At 37.6% G+C, this 17828-nt stretch overlaps 1 protein-coding gene across 1 annotated transcript in view; it reads left to right on the top strand.

Annotated features, from left to right (window-relative positions):
- LOC149138249 (DEAD-box ATP-dependent RNA helicase 10-like) overlaps positions 1–17828 on the top strand; it is a 263262-nt gene that overhangs the window by 141431 nt on the left and 104003 nt on the right. The window contains exon 3 of the mRNA XM_089450307.1: positions 15670–15744. Within this exon, the coding sequence (XP_089306433.1) occupies positions 15670–15744 (75 nt within the window). The remainder of the gene's footprint in view (positions 1–15669; positions 15745–17828) is intronic.

The raw sequence follows: 17828 nt of genomic DNA on the forward strand, positions 1-17828 counted from the left end.
CAAGCACGTTCTCAGGTATTTATAGGGAACAATTGATTATGGGCTCTTGTACAACAAGGGGAAGGATATCAGGTTGAGTGGATTTACTGATGCAGATTGGGCAGGAAGTTCAGTGGATCGGAAAAGTACCTCTGGGTACTGTTTCAACATTGGATCAGGAATAACCTCCTGGTGTAGTAGGCAACAAAAGTTTATGGCTTTGAGCTCGTCCGAGGCAGAATATATGGCAACAAGCACAACTTCGTGTGAGGCCATATGGCTTAGAAAACTGTTGGTAAACCTATTCAGAAGAAATATGGAGGCGACCAGGATCATGTGTGATAATCAGAGTTGCATCAAACTCTCTGAGAATCCAGTATTTCATGATAGGTCAAAGCATATTGATATCTGGTGTCACTTTGTCAGAGATTGTGTCCAACGTGGAGCTGTACAGTTGAGCTACACTCCTATAGGGGAAAAAGTGGCAGATATCCTCACCAAGGCCCTTGGAAAGTCAAAATTTGACTACTTCAGAGAAAAGATGGGGATGGTAAAGAACCCCTTTCAAAAGTAATGTGTTAGCAACACGAATGAAGAGGGAGTTGCAGTGCAGATGTAGTGTTGGGAGAAAGGACCAACAATAGCACAGATACAGAGGAAGGTGCAGTGCGGATGCAGTGTTGGGAGAAAGGACTAGCAGCAGCACAGATGCAGAGGGAGTTGTCGTACAGATGCAACAATGGCAGTGGCAGAACCATGGGCAACAGTACAGGATGCAACAGTGCAGAGGATGTTGGGCAGGGAGGCCTAGCATCAGCATAGGTACCGATGCCAGATGATCAAAGTAATACTCAGCGGGGAGTATTGCTAGAGCACAGTGCTCACTAAGAGGGAGTGTTGATTTGGGGTAGCATCGGATGTGCTCTAGCCACGAAATTTGGTGGAGAGGTTGGGACACATGAGATCTCCAATACCCAGAAAGGGTTTGGGTAGATTCTAAATAGATCAAGAGATATTAAAATAATTAATATTTTTAATGGAGTCCCTAAGTCTAACCTTAGAGAAAATAAAATATTAATGTGTATTAATATGAAACTGTATTAGAATGGTCCAAAAGACGTGGATCAAGCAAGATCTAATCTTAGTCGTTGATTATGGACTTAATCTCGGTCGTTGAGATGTCAACATAAAAATTATAAGAGGAGGCTTGAGGGGCACTTGGAGAATACAATGAGGGAGACCAATCAGTTCAATTTCTGGAGCGGGGTTTGATGAGAAATTGAACCAGTGGTCTGGAGAGAAGTCAGGAGGCAGCAAGTATGGAATAGAGAGACGGGGGATCAGCGCAGAAGAGGCAGACGCAGAGCTAGAGGAAGCCACGTAGAGGCAACAGAGATTGCGCAGAGCTAGAAGGGCCTGCGTCATCCACGCAGAGGCTGCAGGAGTGACGTAGAAGCCTAGAGAGGTTGCACAGAGCCTTTGTAGGCCGACGCAGAGGGTTTCAGGTTGATGGAATGTGTTTCATTGCTGTAGCAGAGGTCAGTAGGGCCTACGTTGGGTTTAGGAAAGCGCTGGAAGTTTGTCTATCTGTGGGTAAGCCAGTTTGGCACCCTATTGTACAAGAAAATTGCTGAATAATAAAATCCTCCCTTGCTGCACCAGTTTTCCCAGATTGGGTTTTTCCGGGGACATTATTCAAAAATAACTGTGTCAATGTGTGCATATTTTTGTTTCTGTATTACGATGTGATATCTGCAACATTATTTATTTTAATGTTTGTTGAAGTAATTTCATGAATAACTTATGATGAAATAAGTAGGAAAAGTAAATCAGTTGCTACAGAGATAGAATTTTCACAATATCAAGGAGAGCCCATATGCATATTTGTTGAGAGAGATTTCTTACCAGGATTGTGCTGGGAATTAGGAGGAAATTCCTAAAGAATAGGAGCCACTATTGTGCTAGGAGATCGGAGATTTCCTGCGCTAGAAAATAGGGGTTGGATTGCGCAAGGAAGTAGGAGATTGAGAGGGTTTCTTGCAGGAAGTTTCAAGCTAAGTATAAGTAGTGAGAGCAATTGTGTTTTCTATTGAAATAGATTGTCTTGTAAAGAGATCTATTTGCTCAAACTATCAATAAAATTCTATAGCAAGAAGAGGGTTTTCCCAGTTAGGTTCCCTAAAAAAATTATTGTGTTATTGTATGACTGTGTTTTTACTTCTGTTTCTATTCTGCTGCTTATCTAGAGTAGAGAATTTTAGTGTCTTGGTGAATCAAAGTCAGTTTCAGGTTTTTCATCATAGCAGTTGCAAAATTTCAATGAGAATCTACATTGGATTAATTGAATTTGCACATCTCATTAAAGCTTAACATAACTTGAATATATTTATTTCTAATTTCTTAACATTGAATAAATGATTTTTCCCATATTGTTTTAAGGGCAACCATCTTTTTTGCATGCTATTTTGCATTTATGACGATTTTACCGTTGAATCTTCCCTTGAGGACTCATGATTGCGCCTTCTTATGCTTGCTACTTAGATAATCTTCCAACAATAACTTTTATGCTAAATGACGAGAATAATTTACCCATATGGTGAAGATCCCCTACATAATTTGCAAAAATATTGGCATTACTTCTTGACCCCAATTCATTTTTTGTTAAGTCTTTTTGATAAATCATAACTTGGAGGGACTAATACATGAACTTAGATTGAACTAACAATTGAAAAGTATCTTTTGACACAATTAGACATGCTCCAGGAACTGGTAAGAATGGTAAGTTATCCCTTTCTAGAGCTTAGTTTGCCTTTAAGCTCATCTGAATCTACAGTAACATTTACATTAATCTTTCATGGACATATGATTTCCTCCTTTTCCCCTGCATTTATGTTCTACAAAATATTTCTCTTTCAATTAATTTCCTTCATTAAAGAACACCTGATATTGAGTTAAATTGTAGCTAAATATGAACCAAAATGAGGGGATGACACAACCCAAAAAGTGTTGGAAATGTAACTAGTTTCGGTCTTGACAATTGTTATTGTACTCATTTCAATATTTATCTTATGTAACAAACAAAAGAAAAGAAAAATTTATTATTTTAAAGCATGGGTTTCATGTTCTTTATTGATGTCTTCTAGGTAAAAGCATGTTCTTCATGCTTTCTAGGGTTTGTTAGGTCATAGGATTTATTGTTATGAGTCAAGAGAGTCAACATCATGTTTATAAGACCTTCCTGGGCAAGATGTACCTTGTCAAGGAATTTATTTTCGAGTCTAGAAAGTCTTGGAAGCCTCCTAGCACAAGTCGGCCCTAGCAGAGACAAGTCAGCCTACAATGGGATATTCGACCCACACAAAAGAGTATATATAGAAGCACTTTAACCTCCTTTGAGACACATCACTCACAAGTTCGATTTGCAATAGAAGGACGAAGAAAGAAGAGCGAAAGGCTAGGAAATAAGGAGAAAACCGTAGCGAAGAAAAGAAGTCAAGTTTTGTGCATCCTCTCTCGCACGTTCGAGTTTCTGGAGCAGTTGCAGGGGCCAAAATTTATGTAGTAATTGAGGTCCGAAATTCTGTTGCAGGGGGTCGGAATTCTGAGACTAGTGCAACACAAGAATGGTTTGACCTTGACTTATCTGGAAGGTCTCTTTGGAGGGCTGTCTTGATGCTAGAAGGACTTGGTCTAGGGTTTGGGTCTTTGTTGTCTCATTTGAAGCAAATTCTATAAGAAGAGAAGGTATTTTATGGGTTTTCCCCTTGGAGGGGTTTTGCCTTGGCTTGGAGCCTAATATTTGTGTCCATTTTTCTATCTGTTTTGATCTTGATATTTGTTTGATGAAAAGATCTAATAAAGAAACATAAGAAGATAAATAAAGTTCACAAGCAAGTATTAAGGAATAAGGAAAATTTGAATTAATAGCTGCCACATTGCATTTTCCAACATGGTATTAGAGCTAAGGTGAAGAAGAGAAGGAGGCTGAAAAGATTAGGTTGTGGACACAAAGAAGGGTTTGTTTGAAGAATTAGGGTTTTGTAGCTACAAGAGAAGCCTAAGTTGTAGGTCTGAATTGCAGAAGATCGAGTCGCAGAATTGAGTTGCTAGAAGAGCATATATTTTGTTTTGACCTCGTTGATCTTGAAAAGATCTGTCTCGCTCAAAGGAGGAACTTTTAAAGGATTATCTTGTACCAGATCTAAGGTTTCTGTAGCAGTTGCAGGATCGAAGGTGCATAGGCAAGTTTGAAACTAAGGGTCGAAGGTATAGCTGGTAGCTAACTGATGCAGGATTGAATCTCACTGATCTAACCTACTTGGAAGACATCTTTTTGAGACATCATTGAAGTCTTTTTAAAGATTTTGAAAGCCTCAAGATAGTTGGAGACATCATCAGAGAAGGGAAGATTCTTGATTGACAAGTAAGTATCATATTGTTGCTCTATGTTTGAATCTAAAGGTCTTATGGATTCTTTCTGCAAGGAAAGCAATAAGCTCATTGGCTCAACAAATTACCTAGCATGGAAGAAAATGATAGACCTAGCACTTACAAAACATGAAGTAATGGAATATGTCCTCGGTGAAGTTACTGAACCTAACAAAGATAAGACTCAAGAACTAGCAAAATACAAGAAAGGAGAAGTAAGGGCACATAGGGTCATCTAGTTACCTTTGTTGCTAATTCGAAAACTTCTAAGGCAATGTATAACAAGCTAGTGAATTTGTACTCTATAAGTACATTAGGACAAAATATGTCTTTGATGAATAAGCTATATAAAATGAGGAAGTCAAAGGATGAAGACATGGCCTCTTTTCTATTGAAGATCTCTCAAATAAGAGATCAATTGCAGGGGCTTGAGGAGACAATTTCTGCTTCTGAAATGACCATATATGTTTTGAATGCTTTGCCACCAGAATGGAGCAGTTTTGCAATGAGCATCTATTCTAAGAAAGGTTCAACTCCGTTTGATGAGTTGTGGGCTCAATGCATCCTGGAAGAGACTAGGATCATGACAAAGGATGATATTGAATCAAATGAGCAGTCTCAAGCCTTCATTGTGAGAACCAAGAAGTTGAAGAAGGGAAAGTTTGGGAAGTCCAAGAAGAAGCAAGACATGTCCAAGGTTCAATGCTTTGGATGCAATGAATTTGGACACTTTAAGAGGGACTGACCAAACAATCCAAACAACAAAAGAAAGAAAAGAAGGGAAGCTCACACGGTTGAGGAGATTGGAGAACCCGAGAAGAAGCCGAAGAAAGAAGATGTCAAAGATCTTTACTAGGAAAGAAGGCATCCTCCTCATAAGGTTGTTTAGGAAGATGGTCTTTCCTTTGGAATAACATGCATTGTTGTTTGCTCTAGGAAAATCTTGGTTTTGTAAATACATAACATCATAGATAGAAGCATGTGATAGTAGCATATTTAATGTCTACTGGATTGAGTTACTTTGTAGAAGTCATCTAGTCTTTCAAGATTGAGATGGTTGGACCTTTTTTGCATATTAGTGTTTATCCAGGCATTCTAACATACTGTTAGAGGTAGTCATTTTGCTAAGATGGATCATTATGATCTTGGAAGAACTATCATTGTTAGAAGGTTCTTGGAAAAAACATTTTGACAAGGATTAGTATACATTCCATATTGTATGGAAACAACACTGTTAAGGGATGAAGGAATGCAACTTGTCAAGTTGCAGGCTAATTTAGGACATATAGCTAGATGATGGAATAAGAGCATAAGAATGCATATTGAAAAGTAACTCTTGCATAAGATTCATATATATAGAATCTTGGAAAATGCTTAATATGATTATGTGATGGATAAAGATTTAAGGCTTTCTCTAGATTATGTAGAATAGTGGTAAACATCCAGTATAATCTCCGGAAGAAAAATTCTAACATGGTAATCAAGTTCGATCCTTGGGCACTCTAATGCATGAAGGAAGGCTCGTGTGGAGATGGACGATGAGGATGTTGATGCTGCGATGAAAAGATCATTATGATGAGGTAAGTCTAATATTTTTGTTATAGGTTATCTGGTTAACATATTGTTTTGCTACCTGGATGGATATTGCAGGAATGTATGAAGGATGTTGAGACAAGCTCAACATATAATAGCTGACAATTATGAAGTCAAGGTGTCTTCATCTTGAGATTAAAAGGCCGCAGTGCGGGAAGATAAGTTGAAGGTCAAGTTCGTACAACAACAAGGAGATCACTTTCATGAGGAAGCTATGATCAACCTGAAGATTGGAAAGGCTCAATATAATTCCTTTATTGTTGATAACAAGATGAAAGTGATGTGTAAGATTGATGACTTGGATCTTGTCACAATATTGAAGAAAGAAGATGGCTCCATGATACCTCGAAAGGAAGCAAACTCGATATAATGAGATGCAAAGAAAAGAGGGAGCCATGCAATTGTAAAGAACAGGTAGTTGATACTCTTATGGAGACAAGCTATAAGGCTTGTGGTGTTGACTTCCCAAATAGAAAGGAAGTCTAGAATCTCCTCTAGATTTGAGAGGGAGTAAAAGAGTCTCCTTGAATAGGAGCAAGGATCTATTCCCTGGTCAAGATTGAATAGGGATATCCTTTGTAGGTGAGAGGGAGTGACATTGGACATCACATATGCGTCCTCTTCTTCATGTGTCAAGCACTTGACCAAGACTAATAGCGGTAAGTCTAATTGAAGGCCTTGGAGAGAGAATGGTGGAGGATCAAATAAGCATCTGTAGTTTCCTTGAGGATAAAGCATCCAAGAAAGGAAAGGTACCGACACTCTTTGAGGATGGGACAAGTATCCAAGATAAGAGTGGTCGAAGAGGATGGATATTCTTTGAGGATTGGGAATCCAAGATAAGAATAGTCCTAAAAGGACATACCTTGTGAACATCTATATGGGGTATGTACCTTGTAGAGGTAGTGCGGTATCACATGTAAAGTCTCCCAACATAATGCTCTTGAATGAAGTTGAGCTTGTCTAGTTAGGCCTCAAAAGACAATGCTGGTTGCAATGTTGATGCTTACTGTTGGCTTATCACTCTGACTCATCTGATGAGAACTCTTCAGTTTGAGAATGATGTTGTACTAGTACAATTATTAATACCTACCTAGTTAAGAGGGAGCGTTGGAAATATAACTAGTTTTGGTCTTCATAATTGTTATTGTACTCATTTTAATACGTACCTTATGTGACAAACAAGAGAAGAAAAGAAAAAAGTTATTATTCCAAAGCATGGGTTTCAATGTTTAATGTTGCTTATTGATGGTCTTATAGGTAAAAACATGTTCTTCATGCTTCTAATGTTTGTTAGGTCATAGTATTTATTGTCACGAGTCAAGAGAGTCAACATCATATTTATAAGACCCTTTCGAGCAAGATGTACCTTGTAAAAGAATTTATTTTTGAGTTTAGAAAGTCTTGGAAGCCTCCTAGCACAAGTCGGCCTTGACAGAGACAAGTTGGCCCAGAAAGGGGTATTCAACCCACACAAAATAATATAAATAGAAGCACTTTGACCTCATTTGAGACACATCACTTACAATTTCGATCTGCAATAGAAGGACGAAGGAAGAAGAGCAAAAGGCAAGGAAATAAGGAGAAAACTCTAGCAAAGAAAAGAAGTCAAATTTTAGGCATATTCTCTCACACGTGCGAGTTTATGGAGCAGTTGCAAGCGCTGAACTTTCTATAGTAATTGTAGGTCTGAAATTTTGTTGCAGGGGGGACTGAAATTTTGTTGCAACGGGCCGAAATTCTGAGACTAGTGCAGTACAAGAAGGCTTTGACCTTGACTTAGCTTAAAGGTCTCTTTGGATGGTTGACTTGGTGCTAGAAGGAGGACTTGGTCTAGGGTTTGGGTCTTTGTTGTCTCATTTGAAGCAGATTCTATAAGAAGAGAAGGGATTTTTTGGGTTTTCCCTTGGAGGGGTTTTGCCTTGGCTTGGAGTCTAATATCTGTGCCCATTGTTCTTTCTGTTTTTACCTTGATATTTATTTGATGAAAATATCTAATAAAGAAACATAAGAAGATAAATAAAGTTCACAAGCAAGTATTAAGGAACAAGGAAAATTTGAAATAATAATTGCCACATTGCATTTTCCAACGAAAAGTAGCTTAATAACCTTTCTACCATTGTTTCAAGATCACAATCCTTAAAGATCATAATGCATTGCTTCAAAATTAAACGACTGGAACCATCTTGAGATGTGACTTGAAGACTACTTGCATGATGGACTTGAAATGAGGCTTGAGATGAATGAAAATCTTCTATACATAACTTATGATAATGACAAACAACTATAGGCAGTTCTATTCTGGAACTTTGAATCACAAGGCTGTTAAGGTAGTAGACACTGGATTTATTACCATGACAATATTGAATCCTAGACACAAACATTTATAATTCTATTCACAACCTAAAACTGGAAGATTTGATATTTGAAGGGACTGGCGCACAAGCATTACAAGAATGATGTTTGAAAGTGAAACCTAGGCTGCACCTCGTAAGATAAGATAAGATGATTTAATTAATTTCTAATGAATGACCACACTAAGTAGGACAATGGGACTCAAAAATACATTCAATATTAAAACATAGTGGTACTGCAAAAGCAACTTCTATTGCTACTCTATCAAAGAAAGAAGGAGAGCTTAGTACAATACTATAAGGAGGAGTGCCCTAAGGAGAAGAAAATGTTGAAACCCTAGTACCCTAAGAAATCCTAGGGAAGAATTACCCTGGTTCACTACATCACCAAATCCCTAACGATTAAGTGTCCAACAATCCCCCCTTAATCTGAAGGGGTGTTAGTGAGCCCAAGCATTATTTCGATTTTTTCAAACTTTTCTCTGCCAAGTGCTTTGGTGAAGATGTTTGCAATTAACTAATTTGTCGAGCAATGTCTTAGATGAATAGTCTTGGCCTCTACATGACATTGAATCAAATGATACTTTGTTTTGATGTACTTGGTTCGATCATGGAATTTGGGATTCTTGGGCAACTTGATTGCAAACATATTGCCAATCAAAAGAGGAATATAATTTACTTGTTTCTCCTCTGAGTCTTCAACAATTTTCTTGAGCCATACAATCTCTTTTGTTTTTTCTGCAACCTCCACATATTGTGCCTTTGTTGTGGAATCCATTGTTTTACAACCAGGCCGGCTCAACTCGGAAACGGCCGAGTCATACTGAGCCATAAAAAAATTTTGTGACCAGGCCAGCAACCCGGCTCGGTTGACCGAGTCAACTATGAATCGGCCGAGTCATCCAATGACTAGGCCGAGTCATAGTTGACTCGGTCAACCAGGCCGGGTCCGTATTGACCAGGCCGAGTCAATGAAAGACGGCTGGGCAGCAAAACAGTTAAAAAAAATTCACTTTTTTTTGTGATTTTTGGTAAAGTTAAATCTCTCAGCTCTCTAACTCGATCTTGAATCTGCTGTCTATCCTTAGGCCTTGGTCTGGTACTCTCACGGTCTCACCAGGTTTGGCTCTTTTCCTATTCACTTTGACTGGCTCATCTGACTTCTTTGTATGAGCAAGCCCCATATTTTCGCACTTTGCACTATGACAATCTTCAGCCCAAGAACTTGGCTGAAACTTTAAAGAACAATCATGCAGTGATCTTTTTACAACTCTTTCTCGCTGGTATTCATCTGTTAAAGAGTTTTGCAATTTTTTTATATCAGCATCATCTCCAGTCTGGGAATGGCCTACAAACTCAGATTGCTTTTGCTCGCAACCAATCAATGGTCCAGTTGAACAAGAATCAGCCTTAACTGAGGCACTGTATAGAGAAGGTGCACTGCTTAATTTTGAGACTGTATGCTCAGTTGACATATTGTCATGTGTGCTCTGATTTAGTGGTGCACGTATGTTAGCTACTAGCCTACTACAGCATCTAAAAGATGTTCAGACTTCCTCTCAGAAAAAATCCCTCCCTGGAGGCTCCTATCTATGGACGGATCAGAGGGGTTTGCTGTGCCAGCAGAAACTCCAAACGAATAAGAGGAAAAATTTGCACTGCTTCCATCTCCCAATGGCATAAACATATCATCCCAGATAACATGATCTTGTCCATTCCTAGAAACAGGTCCTAATGCATCAAATATTTCATCAACAGCAGGTAGTGATATTGAGCTATTTGAATTATCCTGCCCTTTCATTAAAGATTTTAAGTACTTATCAAAGTCCTCAAATCCATTATAACCGTATTCATCTGTCACAGGAAGAAGCTCACCAAAGACAGCCTCTGAAACCTTAGAGCTTTCTCTCAATGATAATGGATTTTTGGTAAAGTTAAATCTCTCAGCTCTCCATCTATATTATAATGCTGTGTGTTTGGAAACATGAATGAAAATCTTTAAAATTATGTTTTTTTATAAAAAAAATAAATATTTAATGTATTTTTTACAATGACCGAGTCATTGAAATCGAGCCGGCCGAGTCATTACCGAGTCGGAGTCGGAGTCGGAGTCGATCCTCGGCCGAGTCGGAGTCGTAAAACACTGGTGGAATCTGCTGGAACTGACTGTTTGCGTGACTTTTAGGAGACAACTCTTGATCCAAGACTCATAATATAGCCTAAGTAGATACTCCATTTTCTTTGTGTCCATGGTTGTTTGAGTCAGAATATCCAATTAAGATGAAGTCATGCACCTGTGAAAATTTGAGTCGAAAGTCTTGAGTTCCTTTCAGGTACTTTAGAACCCTTTTTGTAGTAGACCAATGTCCTTCACAAGGGTTTTGTGTAAATCTGGAAAGAATTTCAATAGTAAATGAAATATCTGTTCTGGTAGTGGTGACATAGATTGGACTTCCCACAAGCTGTCTGTACTTGGCCGCATCCTCAAATTCATTTCCTTCTTTTGATGTGAGCTTTAGATTCTATTCCATCGGAGTAGATAAAGGGATTGCATTCAACCATGCCAAACCCGTTCAACAATTCTCCCATGTACTTCTTTGGAGAGAGGAATATATACGTTGGATGTTGTGTCACTTCAATGCTCAAGTTGTTTTGAAGGTGACCCAAATCTTTCATCTCAAAGCTCTTCTTGAATTATTTCTTTATGGATGTAATATAGTTTTGATTGTTCCCTGTTATTAATATATCATCTACATAAACCACATGATATACAAAAAATTTTCCAACTTTCTTGAAAAACAGAGTTGTGTCATCGAGATTAAAGTTGGTTCACAATGCTTGCTTTAGGCCATATAAAGATTTGATAAGTTTACTATCTTTCTATTCTTTTCTCCTTTACAATAAAACCTTCCTGTTGAGCCACAAAGACATTTTCTTTGAAGTCTCCACTTAAGAAAGCAGTCTTCACATCCATTTGATGAACTTTCCATCCATTCTAAGTTGCAAAGGTGAAGAGAGTTCGGATGGTGGCCCATTTTGTTGTGGGGGCAAAAGTCTCTTCATAATCAACGCCTTCTTTCTGTGCAAATACTTTTGCCATGAGCCTTGCTTTGTGCTTGTTATGTGAGTCATCTGATTTGTACTTGTTCTTATAGACCCACTTGCTGCGAATTGATTTGGTTTTGAATGGAGGGTCCACCAACTTCCATGTTCCATTTTTGATGAAAGAATCATACTCCATTTGCATTGCTTCATTCTATTCATCATGAGAAGCAACTGCTTTAAAAGAAGTTGGTTCAAAGTTCGTAGATAAATTAAATTCACAATCATATGAAATATCCATGTCATCTGCATCAATTGAATCAAAATTATCTACATCACCTCTATCTTCTCTGGTCGAACCTTTGGTTTTTGTCTTTTCGATCTCATTTGGATGAACACTTTCAAGTGTTTTGGTGAGCCATTTTGGGGGACCTTTCCGAGATGGTCCAGGTAGCTCCATTGATTGAGATAGGGCTGCATCAAGATTTAGCCTTCCAATCCTTTCAATCACATCACTCGAAGGGTCTTCCTTGATTTGAAGAAGCGGCTGGGAATTCATGAGGTGGAGACAATGCTTCAGAAGGAGATTCCATAGATTGATTTAAAATAGGGAGCCCCCCTTCAAGATGTGGAATCTCATTATCAAATTCATGATATGTTTTTGTGTGATTGAATCTATCGAGACGATCAAGCTGCCACTTCTGTTTCCATTCTGTGTTGTTACCTGTCACCCTGTCTTGGTATCAGAGATTCCTCTCTCACAATAATGTTTCCTTTGGTTGTTATGACCATGAACTCGGGTCTCACAGTTTGGTTCAATTTTGTATCCCTAGGCAAAGCTCGCTTTCAACCCTTACCAAAGGCAAAAGATGAATTTATGTTCTCAAATATCTCGGTCCAATGGTTCATCGAAGTGCTCAACGCATTATGAATTTGCCCATTTGTATATGTTTAGGTTAAATTCTCCTCAAACTAAAATAAGGTTTGTTAGTTGAATGTAAGATATACAAGCGTATGGAGACTAAAAGGACATGTATTGCATGTAGTATTTTGAAATAATTTCAAATATTGCACTAAGATGAGTGGAAGAACAAATGTTTAACAAATTAAATATGAAGTTATTATTCTAGTGTTGGCAGCAGTTTGAAATTCAAACAAAAGTCATTATTGACTGTAGAGATATTTTTTTCCATCAGAGATTATTATTAGTGCAGTGTTTTTTCCTTGAGAAAGCTCTGTTTGAAGATGCATTCCCTGATGTCCATTGTTGGCGTAGTGCTGACTGGAAAGGAGAATTACTGAGAATGGTCTAGAAAGATCAGGCACACCCTCATTTTTAATGAGTGGTAAGGCATTTGTGAAGTAGAGAATGAAAATGCATCTACCAAGCCCACATTAGATAAAGAGCCATTTGGGAGAACAAAGACAACAAAGCCTATGCCCTGATTGTTGTTTCTATAAGTGAAGAGGTAAGTCGTCATATAGTTTCAATTAAAAATTCTTATGGTGCATTGAAGAAGTGGAAAGAACTATACGACTCACAGTTAGAATTGGAATTTGTTCAGTTGATGGTCAAACTCTTCAACCTTGAGTTGAAAGACAAGGACCTCCTGGCTGTAGCCTATGAAATTAGAGCCATTATGCATGATGTTGATGCCACTAGGGATAAGATGGACATTCCTCTCACGGCCTTCGTCAATGCCCTATAGGATGCAAAATTCTCCTCCTAAGTAGGGTGTCTTCCTAGAAGGTGACCATCTCCATGTGGTCATCATGTAGAATGTCACAAAAGCTATCATAATATCTCCAACACCCTTTGAAAGAATATCATGTAGGCACCTAACTTAGGTCAAACAACCATTGAGTAAGCCATCTACAATGAACAAATCCATCATGGACCATCTGTCATGTGCGAATCCATGATGGACAATTTCGGGGCTGATCATACACCATGTATCCTGAATCTCATGAAGCAGTCCCAAACATGGTGTAACCACTTGCGGATTAACCCCGAAAACTAACTTTGTTACTGTATAGAGGACATAATTGATGCCTGTTATTATTCTTATAGCAAACTCAGCCCTACACACTTAAGATGTCTCTCTCTTCCAATGCCTGTTATGCAGAGAAATGGGTGCAAATCTAAGTGTTACCCAGACCAAATAACCTCATCCCAATTGTCTTTACAACTATGCCATTGGACATTCCATATCTTAGAATTTTGAATATTGAATGGGCATTGTTTTGTCAGTTCATGCACATGTATATTTGACTTTCAAAGTCAAGTTTCATTGAAACTTGATGCTTTTGACCAGTGTTCTGTACCTTAACACATTATTAAGTTTTAACATTATTTTAGTCAAGCAGTGCCCTCCCACATTTTCTTCTAGAATGTCAAGGGTGTGTTGTTCCATAATCCATTCACCTCCTTGGTGTTGCTATGATGTAACAAGTTTATTTTGCACACTATGGGAATGATGGCAAAATAATGATAGTGGGTACCGCCCTAGTTTGATGATTGATCTTTTGGTTAAGGACCTATATCCATGTGCAAGACGTCTGATTTACAAATTGTAATATCATGTTGGAGAGTTAGACTCCAGGAATGTTTATTGCTAGTCAGTTTTATCAGACATTCACTTTTTCATATTTTCCTACCAATTTCTAGCTGGGGTGTTTTTTGTTTAAAAGCTGTGCAGTTTGATATGCATATATATTCTTAAATTTATTCACACAATCTGGTTGCTTACTACTACTATACACACCTGTTATGAAATAAAGAAATGCAAAGATCAGTAATTGCTGGATGTCATGGAAAATGGTCAATGAAGATTAGTGAATACATCTAGCACAGCATATTAGTGAGTCAATAAAGAGGCCTCACTAAGCATTCAAAGATTTGGCTCTTATTGCGAATCTCTTGAAAATGGAATTGTATCTCCTGAAATGAGGGAAGTGTAATTCTTACCCTGTCAAGGCTGTAGTACACAGGGAATTCCAAAGGTGGAAAGATAGAAATATGTGTGCGACTACATAAGACACAATGTCTACTTGGATGCATCTTGAAGAGAAGTGTAGATGTGGGAAGCTCTCTTCGTAAGTCTAGAACAGTGTAACATTAGTTTTACTAAGGTTTATCATTTACTGCTGCAATTGGTGCTCCAGAATCTAACAGTCTATAATTGTTTAATGGTAGAGATAGTTGAAGGATGTTACCAACATATACATCAGTCAGGTCACCATGTGAAAGGCAAACGTTTTCTACTTAAATGGTCTAAGATATTTTACTCAAGGTCCTTTATGTGTGCGTGGTCTTAATGGAATTTGACAGTTCCTTTGGTATGTATTTGCCATCTTGATATGCAGTCTTGATATTCAAGTCTCTAGTATATTAGTATAAAATGTGTCTATAGTATATCCTTCCTTACTGATCAAACAATTCCTGAATCCTATTATGATATCGGCAGTTTAGAGAGAGCAGCTGATAGGGAATGTCACCTTAAGGCTTATGAAGGATGGGAATTTCTGTTGGGTTAGGGGAGACACACAACCAATAATCTAGTTGGAGTTTGTTAATGGTCAATTGAGCTACTGTAAGACTAGAAGCTTGTTGAATGGTAATGATTTCTAGATATTGATAGATTTTCGGAGATTTCTCCAGTTGAAATCTGTCTTGCCTATTGATCTGTTCAATGGCTTGAGGGGTTTGGTAAGGCATCTGGCATGTTTATCTGAAGACTCTCTATACTAGATAGATATTGTTAAAGATGGTAGTATGTTTGAGAAAGACCACACCATCTCTGTTATGAATAGTAATGCTTTCTAGATAGTGACAGATTTTGGGAGATTTCTTCAGTTGAAATCTGTCTTGCGTATTGGTCTGTTAAATGGCTTGAGGGCTTTGGAAAGGAACCGGACTTGCTTATCTTAAGACTGTCTAGACTAGAGAGATACTGTTAAAGATGGTATTATGTTTGAGAAAGAACACATTTCTCATGTTGAAGACTTGAAGTTTGATCCTAAATCATTTTTCGATGAATTTGTGCATCATTTCTTTAATGCCTTGGAATGCTTGTTATGGACTTGCAGTGCAGTTGTTTATAGTTTATCAATCAACTCTTGATTTCTTGATTGCAATATGTGAGAGATCTTGATTATTTCATTAGCTCTCCTGCATTTTCTTTTGATTTACTGTCAAAGTCACTGCAAAATTTATTTACTTGCAAATTAAAGGAATATAAAATCTAACATTTTTACTGCATGTTTCGAACAGGTAGGAACTCCAGGACGTCTTTTAGATCATTTATCAAATACAAAGGGCTTCAATCTACGGGCATTGAAGTATTTGGTATTTCTGATGCCTCTCTGTTTACCATTGTTTTTCTGGGGTGTTTTGTTATGTTGATGAGAATTTTCTTGGATTTTTTGTATAGGGACGACATATGAAAACTCCAGATTCTACTTTCCTTTTAAATCCAGATGTTAGATTCTAATGAAAGTGGTGAAGTTAGAGCTTAGGAATCTGAAAGGGAAATGAGGTCGGGGAAGTTAATTGTCCTTCAAACTAAAGAGTTTGCAAAGCCTTCAGCAAGAGATACCCACAACCTCTTTTGGGACTATTGATTCCCCACCTTTGAGTTTTGAAGCTTGGTTGAAATAGGAATAACCTATATGTAGAAACTGAACTATTAATCATTTTTTTGCCCATCTCTTTCGTAACACCAATTAATTTGCTCAAGTAAAGGGTTTACCCTGGTCGACCTGGTAGTGTCTTGAAATGTCTTAGTCTGTGTCAGACTTTCATTTCTCCATAGCCAATTTATTTTCTTATGACTCTGACTATGTGTAACTTTTAAATTCTAATCTGTTTGGAAAGTTGGAAACTAATAAAGCAGCCAGTAATTTGATCAACATTTTTGATTGAATTTTACCTTTCTTAGCACTTCAGCAGATTGGGACTCTTGTTTAGGAAAATTTAAGTGTTCAATGAATCCAAACCTGCCATACTGTTGACCACTGTGTGTCAATGACCCCAAAGCAATACACCCCTTTTTTTGCAAAAGGGATCTGTCATGTTCTCGTGTTCGCATCATTCAAATTTCATCATCAGTTGGAAATTTGTTAAAGATGTAAACCCATCTGCATGGTTATAATGTAAATGATCTTAGTAAGACCATCATGTATGTAACAACCTAGGTAAACATAGTATTTTGGTGACCATTTCTATCCTAGGAGGTTTTTTGTCTCACTAATTCATTTGTGTCTCTAGACATAGATGATTGACAGAGTTTTTCTCTCCAATCTCACCCCAAATTTAGGGTGGATTTTGTCGTCAATATATTAAGTGAGTCCTAGTGTTTTTTATCGAGTCCTTGCAAAAATAATTTGGGAATAATCCTAGCTAATTGGCTAGATTATTTTATTACAAATTACTTGGTCTACTGGATCATATTTTGAGTCGCAAAATTGGGTAGATATTTGAGGGTTTATAACGAATGGGTGTTCCCTCTTCACGTATTAAATTGTAATATCTTCATGTAAAAAATATTTGGTGCATGGTCCCTCATAATTAGACACCATGGCTAAATATTAGAGGGTTGGAAAAATTAGTAATTCCCTCATCAGTCAGTTAATTTAAAATTTTGGCAAAATTATTTTAAAATCCTCAACAAAAAGTTTAATTAATTTTGTGTCATAGGGAAAATTAAGTTCTTCAAAGGTAAAGTTCTTGGGTTCTAGAAGAATTAATTTTTGGAGGTCCCTGACTAAGGGAATAAACTTTTATTCTTAGGAGAAATTTGTTCTCTAGCAATATTTATAGTTCAAAAATATTCTAGGAATTTGTGCCCAAATCTAGGTGAAAGATACCTGCCAAACTTGGTCAAATACCACCTAGTCCAGGCTGGTCAAACCTCCAGAAATACCAAAAGAAAATGCTGGTCAATAGTTTGAAATTCAGTCTGAGGTCAAGCTCGGACCTATGCTTAGCTGCAGTCAAAGTCCAATTTCTTTGAGGTCAAAGTCTAAATTTCTTTATGGACAAAACAACCTCTTTTAAGTGGGCAATCTTAGTCAAAATCTCAATCAAACAATAGCTTGATTCTTGGTCAGATGAAACAAATTAGATTTGGTCAAACTTAGGTCAAACAACAACTTCTATACTTGGTCAAACAATCCAAGTGTATGTTGTGTTGTTTGAATTGCTCAAAGTGGAGGAGGTCAACTTGTATTTATACTTGACAAATAGGGTGGACTTTGACCAAGGGTCACATCCATTCACTTGTGGGGCCGAATTGACTTTTTGGGTCTACATGAATCCCAAAATAATAATTTTAATTTTCATTTCCATAACTAGCATGCGGGAATACCTCCCGTTGCAACACAAAAAGTCAACACTCCGTCTTAGAGGAGTATCTTCTGCAACAAATTTTC

The sequence above is a fragment of the Pinus tabuliformis genome, chromosome X, assembly GCF_031772625.1.
Source record: "Pinus tabuliformis cultivar Carrire ecotype Pingquan chromosome X, CPIR1, whole genome shotgun sequence".
NCBI classification, from domain to species: Eukaryota; Viridiplantae; Streptophyta; class Pinopsida; order Pinales; family Pinaceae; genus Pinus; species Pinus tabuliformis.